Source organism: Balearica regulorum, chromosome 24 (assembly GCF_011004875.1).
Source record: "Balearica regulorum gibbericeps isolate bBalReg1 chromosome 24, bBalReg1.pri, whole genome shotgun sequence".
Lineage (NCBI taxonomy): Eukaryota > Metazoa > Chordata > Aves > Gruiformes > Gruidae > Balearica > Balearica regulorum.
In genome coordinates this window covers 1212208-1231368 of record NC_046207.1, presented here as the reverse complement: position 1 = coordinate 1231368, position 19161 = coordinate 1212208, and the positions used below count along the sequence as shown (strand labels likewise).

The following is a 19161-nucleotide window of genomic DNA, read 5'->3' as shown; positions in this document are numbered from 1 at the left end:
CTCCACTGGACTCTCTCCAGTAGCTTCTTGTCTTTCTTGAACTGTGGAGCCCAGCACTGGACACAATACTCCAGATGTGGACTCACCAAGGCCGAGTAGAGGGGGGAGGAAAAACCTCCCTCGACCTGCTGGCCACACTCTTCTTAATGCACCCTAGGATACTTGGGTGGCCTTCTTGTCTACAAGGGCTCATTGCTGGCTCATGGTTAACTTGTTGTCCACCAGGACTCCCAGGTCCTTCTCCGTAACATTGCTTCCCAGCAGGTCAATCCCTAACCTGTACTGGTGCCTGGGGTTGTTCCTCCCTAGGCCCAGGACCCTGCACTTGCCCTTATTGAATTTCATTAGGTTCCTCCCCACCCAACTCTCTCACCTGTCCAGATCTCACTGAATGGCAGCACAGCCTTCTGGTGTGTCGGCCACTCCTCCAAGTTCAGAATCATCAGCAAGCTTGCTGAGGGTACACTCTGTCCCCTTGTCCAGGTCACTGATGAGTATGTTGAACAAGACTGGACCCAGTACTGACCCCTGGGGCACACTGCTAGCTACAGGCTTCCAACTAGATTCTGTGCCACTTATCGCAACCCTCTGAGCTCTGCCATTCAGCCAGTTCTCTACCCACCTCACTCACCACTCATCCCACCCACACTTCCTAAGCTTGCCTACGAGGATGTCATGGGAGACGGTGTCAAAAGCCCTACTGAAGTCAAGGTAGTGAATCCAAAAAAATTCACTCAATAGCCAATGTGACTATTAAGCACGTATCCTTTATTGCAGCGCTGGGAGTCACACTGGGATATTTCCATGAACGTGCGTCTCGACGAGAAACAAATTGTTCGTGATTTATATTACAAAAGAGTTTACATATTCATTAGGTTTCTGATAAATTTAATACATATTCATTATTATTCCGGGAACTCATGAATATATGAATATTTCTCAGGTGGTCGTCAGGGGTTGTCCTCCTCAATCTTCCTCTTTCTCCTCTTCTTCAGTGTACACAGTTGGGTGACCTCTTCTTCATTATCTCTGTTTTGCAAGCTCAGCAACCTTGTCATCCGTTCTGCCCAGATGGTCCCAGGCTTGTTGGCATATTGGGCCTCCCTTTATCAGGTTGCCTCAAACTTTGTGTCTTTTTCTAGTTCATACCCAAGGACTATTCCCTAATTTACTGCTTCTCTTATCCTGTTTCTGCATTCCAACTATTTTATTGTTTTCTTTTGTACTGGAGCATGAGACAGGCGAAGCCTGAGTTTGTGGGGCCTGACTCAAGTGTTGCCAAGTTATATTCTGTTTTTTAAAATTGTTCTATGCTAATTAGTTTCCCTTATTCAGTAGACAACATCTACTGCTCTCCCCTCGTCCACCCAGAAGGCTATCAGATTGGTCAGGCATGATTTCCCCATGGTGAATCCATGTTCACCACTCCTGATAACCACCTTCTTCTCCACATGCTTATTGATGACCCCCAGAATGAGCTGTTCCATCACCTTTCCAGGGATGGAGGTCAGGCAGTCTGGCCTGTCATTTCCCAGGTCCTCCTTCTTGCCCTCTTTGGAGACCAGAGTGACACTGGCTTTCCTCTAGTCCGCAGGCACCTCTCCTGATCTCCATGACCTTTCAAAGATGATGGAGAGTGGCATAGCAATAACACCTGCCAGCTCCCTTGGCACTTGTGGGTGCACCCATCAGGGCTCATGGATTTCGGAGAATCATAGAATGCTTTGGGTTGGAAGGGACCTCAAAGATCACGTAGTTCCAACCCCCCTGCCATGGGCAGGGACACCTTCCACGAGACCAGGTTGCCCAAAGCCCCATCCAACCTGGCCTTAAACACTTCCAGGGAAGGGGCATCCACAGCCTCTCTGGGCAACCTGTGCCAGTGCCTTACTATCCTCACAATAAAAAAATTCTTCCTAACATCCAAACGAAATCTACCCTCTTTTAGTTTAAACCCATTAGCCCTTGTCCTATCACTACATTCCCTGATAAACAGTCCCTCTCCATCTTTCCTGTAGGCCCCCTTTAGGTACTGGAAGGCCACAAGTAGGTCTCCCCGGAGCCTTCTCTTCTCCAGGCTGAACAATCCCAACTTTCTGAGCCCATCCTCGTAGGAGAGGTGCTCCAGTCCTCTGATCATCTTCATGGCCTCCTGTGGACATGCTCCAACAGCTCAATGTCTTTCTTGTACTGGAGACCCTAGAACTGGATGCAATCCTCCCGGAGGGGTCTCACAAGAGTGGAGTAGAGGGGCAGAATCACCTCCCTCCACCTGCTGGCCACACTGTTTTTGATCGATCCCACTGTCCATGTCACTGACAAAGATGTTAAACAGCGCTGGTCCCGGTACCGACCCCTGAGGAACACCGGTCCTCACTGATCTCCACTTGGACACTGAGCCATTGACCACAATTCTTTGAGTGTGACCATCCAGCCAATTCCTTATCCACCGAATGGTCCATCCATTGAATCCATGTCTTTCCAATTTTGAGACAAGGATGTCGTGCGGGACAGTGTCAAATGCCTTGCACAAGTCAGGTAGATGATGTCTGTCACTCTTCCCTTATCCACTAACGCTGTAACCCCGTCGTAGAAGGCCACCAGATTCGACAGGCATGATTTGCCCTTAGTGAAGCCATGTTGGCTGTCACCAATCACCTCTTTATTTTCCATGTGCCTTAGCATAGCTTTCCAGGAGGATCTGCTCCACGATCTTGCCAGGCACAGAGGTGACGCTGACTTGGACCTGCCGAGGCCCTGGTGAGGCCGCACCTCTAGTACTGCATTCACTTTTGAGTCTCTCACCACAGGAAGGACATTGAGGTGCTGGAGCATGTCCAAAGAAGAGCAACAATGCTGGAGAAGGGTCTAGAGCACAAGTCTGATGAGGAGGGGCTGAGAGAACTGGGGTTGTGCAGTCTGGTGAAAAGGAGGTTGAGGGGAGACCTTATTGCTCTCTGTAACTGTCTGAAAGGATGTTGTAGTCAGGTGGGTGTCAGTCTCTTCTCCCAAGTAGCTAGTGATAGGACAGGAGAAAATGGCCTCAAGTTGCACCAGGGGAGGTTTAGATTGGATGTTAGGAAAAAATTATTCACCAAAAGGGTTATCAAGCATTGGAACAGGCTGCCCACGAGTGGGTCACCATCCCTGGAAGTATTTAAAAGAGGTGTAGATGTGGCGCGTAGGGACATGGTTTAGCGGCAGACTTGGCAATGCTAGATTAATGGTTGGAACTGATGATCTTAAAGTTCTTTTCCAACCTAAACGATTCTATGATTGTATGCCTGGGAGAAGGCCAGACACCACAGAACAGCTGTGTGGGGTTGGGCACTGGCTGCTGTTGTTGGGGCGCCCTGTCTAATGGAAGCTGCGTGTGTGTGAGAAGCATGAGGGCCCTGGTGTGCGGCCTGGCCAGGCTGATTTCAACATCAACCTGTGAGTGGCCTTAGCCCTGCACATCTGTGTACCTGCGGGGCTGTGCAGGGAACTTTAGGGGGTGGAGGGTGTATAGGGTGTAGAGGTAGGATTCCCTTCTGCAGAGGCTTGTCAGCTGTTGACCTCTCAGAGCCTCCAGCAGTGCTGGGCTCCTCACCGGGGGATAGCAGTGATTGGGCTCTGCATCTGCAGGAGACGCTCTGAGGCCAAGGGGCCATATCTGAGCAGAGGCACCAGAATGTAGGGCCTGATCACCACTGGCTGTGGAGGAGCTGAGCATGTCTTCCTCAGCTCGGAGGGAGAGTGACTGGAAAGGCCCCACTGCCTTGTGTCCAACCCTCCCATTCCCCCGGGAATGGTGAAAAGTCTGCTTGTGTCCTCCCCTTCTCCCCCACCACTCAAGGCAAAGCCTGTCATCCTTGGAAACATGAGACAATGTCCTCCAAGAAAAGGATTATGTGGAGGCAGAAGCTGTGATGCAGAAAACTTTAATGACTGTGAAGTGGGAAACAAGGTCAATTGTAGAGGAGGCTGCCAGTGCAGGGAGAGCACCGGCAATTGCAGAAAGTGTGTGCCCATTGTCCACAGTGGCGATCGCACAAGGCATTCATTTGCCTGTCCCACAGAGGGAGACGGATCAGCAGGTGCCCCAGGTTGGCTCTGGGGGTCTTTAACCACGTAACTTTACATCCCTTCAGATGCTGGGCACCCTGAGCTGCTCTACATCAGTTGTGCTCGCAGAATGGTTAATGTTGGAAGGGACCCCTGGAGGTCATCTGGTCCACCCCCACTTGCTCAAGCAGGGCCACCTATTGCCAGTTGCCCAGGATCGTGTGTAGGTGGTTTCTGAGTATCTCTAAGGGGGGAAACTCAGCCACCTATTCCAGTGCTCAGTCACTCCCACAGAAGCGTAGAACACTGTTGCCCTCTCACCAAGGCACAGGCACTGTGCACATCCCATCCACAGAAGAGTTGACAGTTGAGGGTTTGGGGTTTTTTTCTTCAGAGGAAACAGTTCTATTCCTCATTTGAACTGTCAAATGCTACAACCATACCAGTTGTTTATTGCATGTGAAGAAATACCGGGAGCTTTCACATCCTTGTTTCTCAGGGTGTAAACCAAGGCGTTCAGCAGCAGAGTAAAGAGCCATGTAAACAACTGCCACCGCTCTGTCTAGTGACCATTTTGAGGTCACTTTGCATGTAGGTGAAGGCACACGGGCCACAGAAACAGGCCACAACAGTGAAATGGGAAGCATGTGTTGAGACAACTCTGCACTTGCCTTCCACACAGCAGAGTAGCAGGATGGTTCTCGCTCTGCACCTGGAAAAAGTGAGGAGGAAGAGGAAGCAGGCAAGGGCCACACCACCAATACAGAAGATGATCATGGCCTTGTTGTCAGAAGTGCCAGCACAAGCCATGGCCAGGAGACCTGGTGCATCAGCAAAGAAGTGGCAGATGTGCCTGTGCCCACAGTAAGCCAAATAGGAGGTAAGCATTGAACGCAGAGCAGGAGGCAGGCAACCAGCCAGACGCACACAGCCTGATGCCTGTTGGCCCCATGGCACAGAGGGTTGCAGACAGCCAAGCAGCGGCCATGGGACATGCAAGGGTAGAGGAAGAATTGGTCCCTGCCCAGCAACTGAGAGGAGTACAGCTGGGCCATGCAGCTGTGGAAGGAGATGGGTATGCCCTCTGACCTGAGGAAGTTCTCCAGCACCTTTGGAAGGAAGGCACTGGAGAAGAGATACAGAATCTTTGGCCTTCAGTCATTCTGAGATATGCTTCAGGAGCCATAATTGCCTCTTGATGGAGGACATCAGTGTTGGGATGTCCATCCTTCCATTTCTACACTTTTGTCGAGACTTTTCATGCAGGCAATAGGGTATGAGACTGTAGTTGCTGCCAAGAGACATTTCAATCAATCAGAAGGGATGAGATTGACATGTCAAAAATACTCTCCCCTCAGAATGGCAGCCAATTCCTGAGCACAAATTCTCTGGGTGGGGGACACCCGTGAAGCAGTCAAGACCTCTGCCTTCACCTTCAGCTCTCTTGGGAAGTGCACCAAGTAACCTTGTCCTTGCTGATCTTCACGATCTCCTGCAAGCTCTGTATCACAGCAATTTGATCTCCCTCAGAAATACACCGTTTCGCTGTCCCCGTTTCTGCACTGACTGCCCTCACCTCCCATATGCTCAGCTCCAGTTTCCAGCATCGACGCATTCAGCAGCATGGGCGACTTTTCCCTGCTACTCCTGCCCATGTGTGCTGGCCATGACCCCTAGACTGGACAGTGGAGGGGAGATGAAGGTGCAGTAGCGGCCATGGGCCATCCCAAGGGATGTTCCCTGCTTTACCACTCGTACCATTCTGCAAAGCAAATCATCTTCCAGAGCCCCACAACCACCTCCTGCAACCCCAGTCAAGCTCCAGCCATAGCAAGGACCATGCCCTTCCTCAAGAGCTCATGGGGTGCTGACCCCTCAGGGCTTCCTGCCTTTCTGGGCCTTTATGGGCAGAGAAACAGCAAAGTAAGGTCTGATGGTCACTGGCAGCAGAGCATCCAGGGATGTCTTCCTCAGCTCCAAGTGACAGTGCCCAAAAGAGGAGCCACTGCAGGCTGTCCCAACCTCCCATTCCTCTGTGAATGGAGAATGAGCCCTCACCCTCCTCCACCACAGTGCAACACCCTTCTCCCTTAGCAGTGTGGGGAGTGTCCACAGAGGGAAGGACCACAAGGAGGCCAGGCTTGAATGCAGCAGAACTTTAATGAGTCGAAAGAGGGAAACAATATCACACCAAGTGATGGACAGCAGTGCTGGGTACACCAAGGTCAGCCAATCATCTGCAGTCCTTGGCCATGGAAAAGTTCTTACATGATGTCCGAATATCTGCAAAACAGGTGGGGACAGATGCTCTGACCAAGCAGGCTGTGGTGGGACTTTGCTGCTGAGGGGAACCAAAACAGAAGAAAAGGGAAAGAGAGGCAAAGCCATGCCACTATTCTGAAAACACATCCAAAATCTCAATCCTCTGCCCAGCACCATCTTCTGAGTTCCTCAAGGTGGCTCCTTGGTGATTTCCCAGCATCATTCTCAGGGGAGGCACCTCCTGCCACCATAGCGGCTGGAAATGCCAGAGAGGTCACAGCACCCAGAGGTGATGGGCACTCCATCACAGCTGAGGATGCTGCCAACAGCAGCGGAGGTGGAGGAGCCCACAACGGTGTTCTGCGGGAAGGAGCTGAGGATGGGGCCGGGCAGGGTCACCACCACAGCAGGCGGCTCAATGACGATGGTGGAGTTCTGGCACTGCCTGACACAGGGCTCGTTGCAGCTGTTGGCCAGTGGGGTCGGGCCACATGGCGGGCATGGTAGGCACTGGTTGTAGCAGGACATGTCTCTAAGGGTGGAGGTGCACCTGGAAGAGAGGGCAGGGAGGAAGCAAAGCACAAGGGTGGGTGAGGAGCAGCCTGCTATTTTCTGTGTCACAAAGGAGCCAAGGCCACTCCTGAGTGGGGAGCTGGAAACTGTGCCAGGAACCACACGGTCTTCATCATCCTAAGTAAAGAAGTAAACCGTCTCTGCACCTTCCTCTGTCATGACAAGAAGATCCAAACTCCAAGGCTGGACAGAGCCAGTATCAGGTGGGATGCCTATCAAGTGGAGATCTCACTTTGGAAGAGGAGGAGAAGGGGCTCCAGACTCACCTGGTTCCCAGGGAGAAGGAGACAGGAGAAGAGGAGGAGAGAGCAGGGGCTTGGGCTGGCTTTTATACCTGCCCTGCATTGCCGCAGGACCAGGGGCACCCTTTGCAGAGGTAACAATTTTCTGACAAGCTCATCTTGCATACAAAACATCACAGCTAATGACACGGGCTGTGCTTTCTTTTCCAACAGCTGCCTTTTCATTTCCAAGTTTGTGCCACGCCCATTCCCTGATGAAGGCTTCTTCTGAGTACTGGGGTTAAAGGTCCTAAAATTTCTAGGGCAGGAATGCAGCAGTATGGGCAGAAGACTCAGCTCAAGTGCTGGACGGGTCCAGAGCAGGCAAGTGACACAAGCCTGAGTCCCTCTGTTGGGACTGTTTGCGGTGTCGTTCTTAGGATAAAGCCCCAGCAATCCTCAGCTGGACAACCATGGGATCCCGTGCACGAGGACGTGCCACATCCGTCTCTTTCCCTCCCTCCTCAGCTCACTCTGGTGCTCACTTGCTGTTGCCTCCAGAAGTGTTTGGGTTGTGCTGCTAGGTTTTGACCCCATCCTGCCTGACACTGATCAGTCCCCAGGAGTCCTCACTAGAGTCCATGGTTCATTGCATTCCTACATGTGTTCTTGTCTTGTGTGTCCTTGTACGCAGCCAGGTTTGTGTGGATGCATGTGGGAGCACAAACCTGTGCATGATTCCGTGCTGGTGTGAATAAGCATGGGGGGGTGTGTGCCCTTGTGTGTCCCTCATCACAAGGGAATATGCTGCTCTTGGCAGGGACGCTCTCCACTGCTCTGTCCATCAGCACCACAGAGCAGCAGATTCCCAGCCTCACGAGGAGCCAGAGTGCAGATTGAACGGCGATGACACCAGCCTGCTAGAGATCTGTCCAGGGAAGAGGCCCTGACATGCAGCCCCTGCCTCTTGAGACCACTTTTCCCAGCCTCTCCAAAGCTCACACTCCACTGCTGCTGATTCCAGGCCCCAATAAGGATGGTTTCACTCCAGCTTGAATCCTTAGTCTAAATTCAGTGCTCTCCCTAGCAAGCAACAGAGAGTTCAAAAGGATGGGGTTTGCTTTATGCACAAGTAGAAAGGCTGATGAATGCTGCTGACCATATGCTGGCCATCCCTGAGTGGATCTGTTTCCACTGCAGTCTTGGTGGCGTCTGGGGTGGGATACCGGTTCTCTCTCATGTCCGTGTCAATGTCAAATGTGCAGTTCATCAGGCCGATGCTGTGTCAGGCAGGCACTGAGACCTTGGATTAAACAGGTACTGAATGAAAGGAACACAGAGCCTCATGTTGCTGTGCTGAGAGTGGAAGCAGAAGCTCTGTGGCTTGCACAGGAAAGCAAATGAATTGATGACCACTTTGGACTTCAGCCTACAAAGACCTTCATGCGGCACGTTGGAATCTCATTTTATGATTAAAAAAAGAGTGGAATCAGATTTGAGGCCATGTTTACAAAGTCTTCTGCTCTGTCGCAGTCATGTCCAGAACAGACCCTTTTCTGACAAGGACTGTTGTGCACCGTGGGTAAATTTTCAAAGCCCATCTCCCCTCGGGAATGTCTGTCAGCCTGAGCTCAGGTCTAAGTTGCAGGCAGTGCAGCCAAGGGCTTCCCCCTTTCCCTTTAGTGACCTTCATGAGATCAGTGCCAGGGATCTCTGCTGGGAGAGCTCAGCCAGGGCTGATTCCCCTCTCCATGGAGCTGCTTTTGAGCTGAGGCTGCAGTGTAGCCGAGGGCCAACCTCATTGCTTTCTCAGGAGGTCACAGGCACTGTGGAACCAGAGTAGGGCAGGAGAGGAGTGTACCTAGAATTTTGAGCTTTGACACAATCCTTTACTCCTTTATGATCAAATTAGTGAGAAATGGATTCAGCAAGAGTATGATAAGGTGTGTGGAAAATTGGCTGGATTACCAGGCTCAGAGAGTGGTGACCAAGGTGCAAAGCCCAGCTGGCCGATACTTGTTACTGGGGTCTAGCAGTAGAGACAAAGTAGTGGGACCAATAGTGTTTAATGTTTTCATGAACGCCATGAGTAATGGGCAGTGGAGAATTGCCAGCAAGTCTGTGGATAATACTCGGAGAGGGGAACGGGTAGTACCTGTCGGACACGGCTCCTATTCAGAGGACCTGGACAAGCTGGAGACATAGGCTGACTGGACGCTCACAAAGGCCAAAAAGAGCAAGGGCAAGGTTTTGCATCTGATGGAGGAACCTGCCTACGTGGTCATGCAGGCTGGGGGCTGGCTGCCTTGGCAGCAGATGCACAGAAAAGGATATGTGGTTTTAGGAGACACCCAGCTGAACAGGAGACAGCAGGTGTGCCCTTGCAGGAAATGGGACCAACTGCATCCTGAGCTGTGTTAGTCAAAGTGAGGCCAGCAGGTGCAGGAAAGTGACCCTGCCCCTCTGGCCCTTGGGAGACCACCACTGGAGTACTGCATGCAGGTTGGGGCTCCCTGGTCCAAGAAGGATATTGACAGAGTGAAGTGAGTCCAACAAAGGCCACCAAATAGATTAAGGGGGCTGACGAACATGACGTGCAAGGAGAGTCTGAGAGAATTGGGCCTGCCCACCTTGGAGAAGAGCTGTCTCAGGGGAGACCTTCTTGCCTTCTACAGCTACTTTTCAGAGGATACAGAGAAGATGGACCTGGTTCCTGGAAGTGCCCAGGAGGCAGAACATGAGGAGTTCTGATAGTTGGGGTTGTTCAGCCTGGAGAACAGAAGGCTCCGGGGAGACCTAAATAGCAGCCTTCTAGTACCTAAAAAGGCCTACAGGAAGTGTAGTGGCCACCAATTATAGAATCATAGAATGGTTTGGGTTGGAAGGGACCTCAAAGATCATCTAGTTCCAACCCCCCTGTTACGGGCAGGGCACCCTCCACTAGGCCACATTGCCCAAAGCCTCATCCAACCTGGCCTTGAACACTTCCAGGGATGGGGCCTCCACAACCTCCCTGGGCAACCTGTGCCAGTACCTCACCACCCTCACAGTAAAGAATTTCTTTCTAACATCTAATCTAAATCGACCCTCCTTCAGCTTAAACCCATTAGCCCTTGTCCGGTCACTACACTCCCTGATAAACAGTCCCTCACCATCTTTCCTGTAGGCTCCTTCACGTACTGGTAAGCTGCAATTAGATCTCCCCGGAGCCTTCTTTTCTCCAGGCTGAACCAGCCCAACTCTCTCAGCCGGTCCTCATAGGAGAGGCGCTCCATCCCTCCGATCAGCTTCGTGGCCCTCCTCTGGACTCGCTCCAACAGCTCCATGTCTCTCCTGTACTGGGGCCCCCAGAGCTGGATGCAGTACTCCAGGTGGGGTCTAACAAGAGCGGAGTAGAGGGGCAGGATCACCTCCCTTGACCTGCTGGTCACACTGGTTTTGATGCAGCCCAGGACATGGTTGGCTTTCTGGGCTGCAAGCGCACACTGCCGGCTCATGTTGAGCTTCTCATCAATCAATAACCCCCAAGTCCTTCTCCTCGGGGCTGCTTTCGATCCATTTCTCGCCCAGCCTATAGTCGTTGGGATTGCACCGACCCACGTGCAGGACCTTGCACTTGGCCTTGTTGAACTTCATGCGGTTTACACGGGCCCACCTCTCCAGCCTGTCAAGGTCCCTCTGGATGGCATCCCTTCCCTCCAGCGTGTCGACCACACCACACAGCTTGGTGTCATTGGCAAACTTGCTGAGGGTGCACTCGATCCCATTGTCCATGTCGCTGACAAAGATGTTGAACAGTGCCAGTCCCAATACCGACCCCTGAGGAACGCCACTCGTCACTGTTCTCCACTTGGACATTGAGCCATTGACCACAACTCTTTGAGTGCAACCATCCAGCCAATTCCTTATCCACTGAATGGTCCATCCATCGAATCCATGTCTCTCCAATTTAGAGACAAGGATGTCGAGCGGGATAGCGTCAAATGCCTTTGCACAAGTCAGGTAGATGATTTCAGCTGCCCGTCCCTTATCCACCAATGCTGTAACCCCATCATAGAAGGCCACCAAGGCCTTCAATTGTCAGGCACAATTTGCCCTTAGTGCAGCTGTGTTGGCTGTCACCAATCACCCCCTTATCTTCCATGTGCCTGAGCATAGTCTCCAGGAGGGTCTGCTCCATAATCTTGCCAGGCACGGAGGTGAGACTGACTGGCCTGTAGTTCCCTGGGTCTTCCTTTTTACCCTTCTTAAAAATGGGGGTTATGTTTCCCCTCTTCCAGTCGGCGGGAACTTCGCCAGACTGCCAGGACTTCTCAAATATGATGGAGAGCGGCCTGGCCACTTCATCCGCCAGTTCCCTCAAGACCCGCAGATGCAACTCATCAGGTCCCATGGACTTGTGCGCCTTCAGGTTCCTTATATATTCTCGAACCTGATCTTCCTCTACAGTGGGCGGTTCTGCATTCTCCCAGTCCCTGCCTTCTGCGACCTGGGCAGTGTGGCTCAAGCATTTGCCAGTGAAGACTGAGGCAAAGAAGTCATTGAGTACCTCAGCCTTCTCCATATCCTGGGGAACCAGGTCACCCATTTCATTCCGGAGGGGACCCACATTTTCCCTTGTCCTCCTCTTATCACTGGCATACCTATAGAAGCTTTTCTTGTTGTCCTTGACATCCCTGGCTAGACTAATTTCTATCAGGGCTTTGGCTTTCCTAACCTGCTCCCTGGCTGCTCGGACAGTTTCTCTGTATTCTTCCCAGGCTACCTGCCCTCGCTTCCACCCTCTGTAGGCTTCCTTTTTTTGTTTGACTTTGCCCAGGAGCTCCTTGTTCATCCATGGGGGCCTCTTGGTGTTTGACATGGTTTAGCCCCAGCCGGTACCTAAGTGCCACACGCTGCTCGCTCACCCCTACCCCGGCAGAACGGGGAGGAGAACAGAAAAACAACGGCAAAGCCTCCAGGCCTGGGATAAGGGCAGTTTACTGGGACAGCAAGGGAGAGGCAAAACAATCAACAACAGTGCTGATAACAGATAGTAACAATGGGTGATAACAGAGAACGATTTACGGATCCCAGGATGACCAACTGACCTGAGGCTCAACCCGTCCCACCTGGAGCCACACCAAGCCTGCCCCTGCCCGACTAGTCCCCTTTTATGGTGAGCATGATGTCACATAGTATGGAATAGCCCCCGGCCAGCTTGGCTCACCTGTCCTGGCTCCTTGGGAAATTAACTCTGTCCTTGCCAGAACCAGGACATTATCCACCCCTTATTCCATACCATCTACATCATGCCCAGATTATTTCACTGACACCATTCTCTTACTCCACGGGCCATCGCTCTATAAAGTGTCCATTTTGTTCATTTAGGCCATGGCTTTGGGTTCCATCTGCCATTACAGTCTCTCAGAGCAGGAGCAATGGTGCGTGCTACTGGATTGTTGCACGCTGCATCCGGAGCTTTCAGAGCTGGTGTATCTGATATGGTCCATGCTCACAGTCTGGATGTCAAAGATGTGATTTTTCAGTAAAGTTTCTGGGCACCAGTTGAAGTCAGTTCTAGTTCCATCATTGTGGCACTTTGTTCAGTTTCAAAGTCCATCCTTCATTAGTTTTGGGTGATTCTTATGGTCATACCATTGATACAGTATATCGCTATTAACATCATACAATTTAATTTATTGGCTATTTTCACCCAAAATCAGATCCCCTTGGGGTACACGCCGGACTTCCCCATCTTTTCTCATCACCCACCAAGTGCACCCTGGTCCCTGAGCAAAAGCAATCCCACAGGTGGGCTTGCCTTTGCCTGAAGCAGGGATAACCCAAACTGTTTTACCCAACATATTTTTCATGCGCACTACAGGAACTTTATCTCCTTCTACTGGGCGTGGAAATTTTGATTGGGCAGGGCCAGCTCAATTGGCAGATCCCCTAGTGTTAACTAACCAGGTGGCCTTTGCTAAATGGGTGTCCCAGTGTTTGAGGGTCCCACCACCCATTGCTCTCAGGGTAGTTTTTAGCAGTCCATTGTACCTTTTGATTTTCCCAGAGGCTGGTGCATGGTAGGGGATGTGATACACCCACTCAATACCATGCTCTTTGGCCCAGGTGTCTATGAGGTTGTTCCAAAAATGAGTCCCATTGTCAGACTCAATTCTCTCTGGGGTGCCATGTCGCCACAGGACTTGCTTTTCAAGACCCAGAATAGCGTTCTGGGCAGTGGCATGGGGCACAGGATATGTTTCCAGCCATCCAGTGGTTGCTTCCACCATTGCAAGAACATAACGCATGCCTTGGTGGCTTCGCGGGAGCATGATGTAGTCGATTTGCCATGCTTCCCCATATTTATATTTCAACCACCGTCCTGCACACCACAGAGGCTTTGCCCGCTTGGCTTGCTTGATTATGGCGCATGTTTCACATTGATGGATGACCTGTGAGATGGCGTCCATGCTCAAGTCCACCCCTCGATCACGGGCCCATCTATATGTCGCATCTCTTCCTTGATGGCCTGAGGTGTCATGGGCCCACCGAGCTAGAAATAATTCACCCTTACGCTGCCAGTCCAAATCCACCTGAGCCATTTCAATATTGGCAGCCTGATCCACCTGCTGGTTGTTCTGATGTTCCTCAGTGGCCTGACTCTTGGGTACGTGGACATCTACATGACGTACCTTTACAACCAGCTTCTCTAGCCGGGCAGCAATATCTTGCCACAATGGGGCAGCCCAGATGGGTTTGCCTCTACGCTGCCAGTTGCTCCGCTTCCACTGCTGTAAGCACCCCCACAGGGCATTGGCCACCATCCATGAGTCGGTATAGAGGTACAGTGTTGGCCACTTTTCTCTTTCAGCAATATCTAAGGCCAGCTGGATGGCTTTCACCTCTGCAAACTGGCTCGATTCACCTTCTCCTTCAGCAGCTTCTGCAACTCTCTGTGTAGGACTCCATACAGCGGCCTTCCACCTTCGATGCTTTCCCACGATGCGACAGGACCCAGCAGTGAAGAGGGCATATGGCTTCTCATCTTCTGTTAGTTTATTATACGGTGGGGCTTCTTCAGCACGTGTCACCTCCTCCTCTGGTGACATTCTGAAATCTCTCCCTTCTGGCCAGTCTGTGATCACTTCCAGAATTTCTGGACGACTGGGGCTTCCTATTCGAGCCCGTTGTGTGATCAGTGCAACCCACTTACTCCATGTAGCATCGGTTGCATGATGTGTAGAAGGAGTCCTCTCTTTGAACATCCAGCCCAGCACTAGCAGTTGGGGTGCCAGGAGGAGCTGTGCTTCAGTGCCAATCACCTCTGAAGCAGCTCAAACCCCTTCATAGGCTGCCAATATCTCCTTTTCCATTGGAGTGTAGCGGGCCTCGGATCCTCTGTATCCCCGACTCCAAAACCCCAGGGGTCCACCTCGAGTCTCCCCTGGTGCTTTCCGCCAGAGACTCCAGGTAGGGCCATTCTCCCCGGCTGCGGTGTACAGCACATTTTTTACATCTAGCCCTGCCCGGACTGGCCCAAGAGCTACGGCATGAACTATTTCTTGTTTAATTTGTTCAAAAGCTTGTTGTTGCTCAGGGCCCCATTTGAAATCATTCTTCTTCCAGGTTACATGGTAGAGAGGGCTTACTATGAGACTGTAATTCGGAATGTGCATTCTCCAGAAACCCACAATGCCTAAGGAGGCCTGTGTCTCCTTTTTTGTTGGTTGGTGGAGACATGGCTGCTATTTTGTTGATAATATCCATAGGGATCTGACGCCGCCCATCATGCCACCTTATTCCTAAAAATTGGATTTCCTGCGCAGGCCCCTTCACCTTCCTTCGTTTTATGGCAAAGCCAGCCTGCAGCAGGATTTGGATTATTTTCTTCCCTTTCTCAGAAACTTCCTCTGCTGAGTTGCCCCATACAATGATATCATCAATGTATTGCAGGTGCTCTGGGGCTTCACCCTTTTCCAGTGCAGTCTGGATCACTCCATGGCAAATGGTGGGGCTGTGTTTCCACCCCTGGGGCAGTCAATTCCAGGTGTACTGGATGCCCCTCCAAGTGAAGGCAAACTGTGGCCTGCACTCTGCTGCCAAAGGGATCGAGAAAAATGCATTAGCGATATCAGTTGTGGCATACCATTTGGCTGCCTTTGACTCCAGTTCATATTGAAGTTCCAGCATATCTGGCACGGCAGCACTCATCGGCGGTGTGACTTCATTCAGGCCACGATAGTCTACCGTCAGCCTCCACTCTCCATTGGACTTCCGCACTGGCCATATGGGACTGTTAAAGGGTGAGTGGGTTCTGCTGATCACTCCCTGACCCTCCAGCTGATGAATTAGCTTGTGGATGGGAACCAGGGAGTCTCGGTTGGTGCGCTATTGCCGCCGGTGCACAGTTGTAGTAGCAATTGGCACCTGTTGCTCTTCAACCCTGAGCAACCCTACAACAGAAGGGTCCTCCGAGAGACCAGGCAAACTAGAAAATGGTTCAATTTCCTCCGCTTCCAAGGCAGCTATTCCAAAAGCCCACCGGTAACCTTTGGATCTTTGAAATACCCTTTCCGGAGGGAGTCTATGCCCAGGATGCACGGAGCCTCTGGCCCAGTCACAATGGGGTGCTTTTGCCACTCATTCCCAGTTAGACTTACTTCAGCCTCCAACAGAGTCAACTGTTGGGATCCCCCTGTCACACCAGAAATAGAGATTGGTTCCACCCCTTCCTAGTTCGACGGCATTAGGGTACACTGTGCACCAGTGTCCACTAGGGCCTTGTACTCCTGTGGGTTCGATGTGCCAGGCTATCGGATCCACACAGTGCAATAAACCCTATTATCCCTTTCCTCCACCTGGCTGGAGGCAGGGCCCCTCTAATCCTGCTCATCATAGTCACTGCTCATCTCTTGCAGAAAGGACTTAGAAGTCCCTTCAAGAGGGTCATAAGTGCGATCTGGCCTTTCACTTGGTCTGGGGGGCTGCCCGGTGGAAACTGGAGCAGCATTCTTCCTGGAAGAGTCCCTTTGTACAGCTGTCTTGCCTTGTAGCTCATGTACGCGTGCTGGCAGGGTTGAGGTGGGCTTCCCATCCCATTTCCTCATGTCTTCTCCGTGGTCACACAGATAAAACCACAGGAGACCTCGTGGTGCATATGCTCCATATCCCCTCTCCGGAGCAGAAAAACGCTTACTCCTAACAGCTGAAATAGGGGTCTGTACAGGTGGGGAGTAAGATATATCTTCTTTGAGTTGCCGGACGTCCTGGGACAGTTTCTCCACAGCCGAGACGAGGGAGGAAGAAAGGCTCTCTTCATATTGCCGGAGTCGGCCAGCCACTTCATCCACTGTGGGTGCCTCTTCACTCTTCCAGTCAATTACTGCCAGCGAGTTGGCGTACAATGATGGTGCACTTCGTACAAATTTTCGCCACATGGGTTGGGTACACTGGACTTCATCGGGGTCTGTGGGCAACTGTGCGTTGTCCAAATCATAATAAACCATCTCCCGCACAGCTAATTCCCTCAGATATTGGATACCTCTCTCCATAGTGGTCCACTTGCCCACCCGACACATGACATCTTCGCTGAAAGGATACCTTTCCCTCACACTTGACAGGAGTCGCCTCCAGAGGCTAAGGGCCTGTGCCTTCTTCCCAATTGCCTTGTCAATGGCCCCTTCCCTAGACAAGGATCCTAGCTGCTCGGCCTCCCTGCCCTCCAGTTCCAGGCTACTGGCCCCATTATCCCAGCAGCGGAGCAGCCAGGTAATGATGTGCTCCCCTGGAAGGCAGCTGAAGTCTTTCTGCATATCTCACGGCACACTCAGGGACAGAGATCGGGTGATCACTTCTGGTTCTGGCTCTTCTTCTTGTTCTCATGATGGCCCCGGTTCATCATCATCTTTCACTAAGCAAACCGATTTCTTTGTGTATTTCTTTTTGTGTGTAGGGGCGACTGATACTGGTATGGGTTGATCTTTTAGCTCGGCTACAGTGCCTGTTGCAGGGGTTTGGCCAGCTACAGTGCCTGTTGCAGGGGCTTGGGCAGCTGCAGTGCCTGTGGGTCCGCTCTCTCCCTCTGGATGGTGCTGTCTACTATCAAGCAGTGTTTGATGGATTGTGGCCAGGGCCCAGCACAGCTCAGTAAGTTGTGTCTCCTTAGAATCCCCACAGCATTTTCCTTTCAAATATTCTACCATTTTATCAGGGTCTTGCAATTGTTCAGGAGTGAAGCTCCAAACCATTGGGGGTGAAAAGGTCTCTAGATACCCACCCATACTCTCCCACATGCCATGCCAGCCCTGACCATTCAGCCTTGGGGAAGATCCCTGGGTGGTACTCTTGAAACGATTTTTGCTAACCCTGAACAGGAGTGGGAAAGCATGCAGGAGACCTAGCAATAGGAATATACTGGCCTGAACATTCCCAGGGTATTCAAAATTCTCAAAAATTGTTGTAACCAACCAAAAGGGAAAAGAGAAGGTGAAAGAGTGGGAGAAGATATCCCCCCCGTCTTCCCCATAGATTGGGTGCAATTATTAATCAATTCTGAAAGCTACTGACCAAAGTACGGGCCTGACCGAAGTGCTACATACACGTACCAGCTCAGACTCATGACTGTCAATGATACCTTATCATAAGTCATTATCACACAATACAACAACATGAGAACACGAACCCCTCTCCCAGAGGTGATAAACAGCGCCACAGGGATTACATAGAGTAAACACGGGTTTACAAAACAGAGCCATGTGACCAAACAGAACATCATTATGACCAGCGACTGTTTCAATAACATTATAAATGCTTAGAACAACTTCGTTTTAACACACTTGGGTCAGACTTGTCGTTATCACACCCCCTTGAGCCCCACATTGGGCGCCAAAAAGGACTGACGTGGTTTAGCCCCAGCTAGTAGCTAAGTGCCACGCGCTGCCGGCTCACCCCTCCCCTGGCAGGACGGGGAGGAGAACAGAAAAACAACGGCAAAGCCTCCAGGCCTGGGATAAGGGCAGTTTACTGGGACAGCAAGGGAGAGGCAAAACAATCAACAACAGTGCTGATAACAGATAGTAACAATGGGTGATAACAGAGAACGATTTACGGATCCCAGGATGACCAACTGACCTGAGGCTCAACCCGTCCCGGAGCCATGCTGGACCCCCCCTGCCCGACTAGCCCCCTTTTATGGTGAGCATGATGTCACATGGTATGGAATAGCCCCCGGCCAGCTTGGCTCACCTGTCCTGGCTCCTTGGGAAATTAACTCTATCCTTGCCAGAACCAGGACAGTGTTTTTGCTTGACTTCCTCTTTGTTGGGATGCATCGCTCCTGAGCTTGGAGGAGGTGACCCCAGCTGTCTTGGCCCCTCTTCCTTCCAGGGCTTTGTCCCATAGTATTCTACCAAGCAGATCTCTGAAGAGGCCAAAGTCTGCTCTCCTGAAGTCCAAGGTAGTGAGCTTGCTGTGTACCCTCCTCACTGCCCTGAGGATCTTGAATTCCACCATTTCGTGGTCACTGCAGCCAAGGCTGCCCTTGAGCTTCACATCCCCTACCAGGCCTTCCTTATTGGTGAGAATAAGGTCCAGCATGGCACCTCTCCTCGTGGGCTCCTCTATCACTTGGAGGAGAAAGTTGTCATCAACACATTCCAGGAACTTCCTGGATTGCTTGCACTCAGCTGCATTGTCCCTCCAGCAGATGGCAAGGTGGTTGAAGTCCCCCATAAGGACCAGGTCTTGTGAGTGTGAGGCTGCTCCTATCTACCTATAGAGGGCTTCATCGGCTCAGTCTCCCTGGTCAGGTGGCCTGTAGCAGACCCCCGTTATGATGTCCCCTGCCCCAGCCCTCCCTTTAATCCTGACCCATAGGCTCTCGGCTCTTCATCCATCCCCAGGTGGAGCTCCATGCACTCCAGCTGGTCATTGACATAGAGGGCGACGCCCCCTCCTCGCCTGCCCTGCCTGTCCTTCCTAAAGAGCCTATACCCTTCCATCCCAACACTCCAGTCATAGGAGCTATCCCACCACGTCTCTGTAATGCCAATAGGGTCATAGCCTTGCAGGCACA

The 19161-nt window shown here is 51.7% G+C and overlaps 1 protein-coding gene across 2 annotated transcripts in view; it reads right to left on the bottom strand.

Moving 5' to 3' along the window:
* Positions 1-3948: 3948 nt before the first annotated feature.
* Positions 3949-19161, bottom strand: part of LOC142605029 (feather keratin Cos2-3-like) — a 49440-nt gene continuing 34227 nt past the window's right edge. Inside the window, exons 2-3 of one of the 2 annotated variants that reach the window (XR_012838813.1) lie at positions 5137-5338; positions 3949-4759 (exon numbers count right to left, since the gene is read on the bottom strand). Coding sequence is in view for 1 of the 2 variants with exons in the window: in XM_075775053.1 (XP_075631168.1) it covers positions 6535-6859 (325 nt within the window). In the remaining variant the exon portion in view is untranslated. Of the gene's footprint in view, positions 6860-19161 lie in introns of both variants that reach the window. The other variant, XM_075775053.1, reaches the window with a different exon arrangement.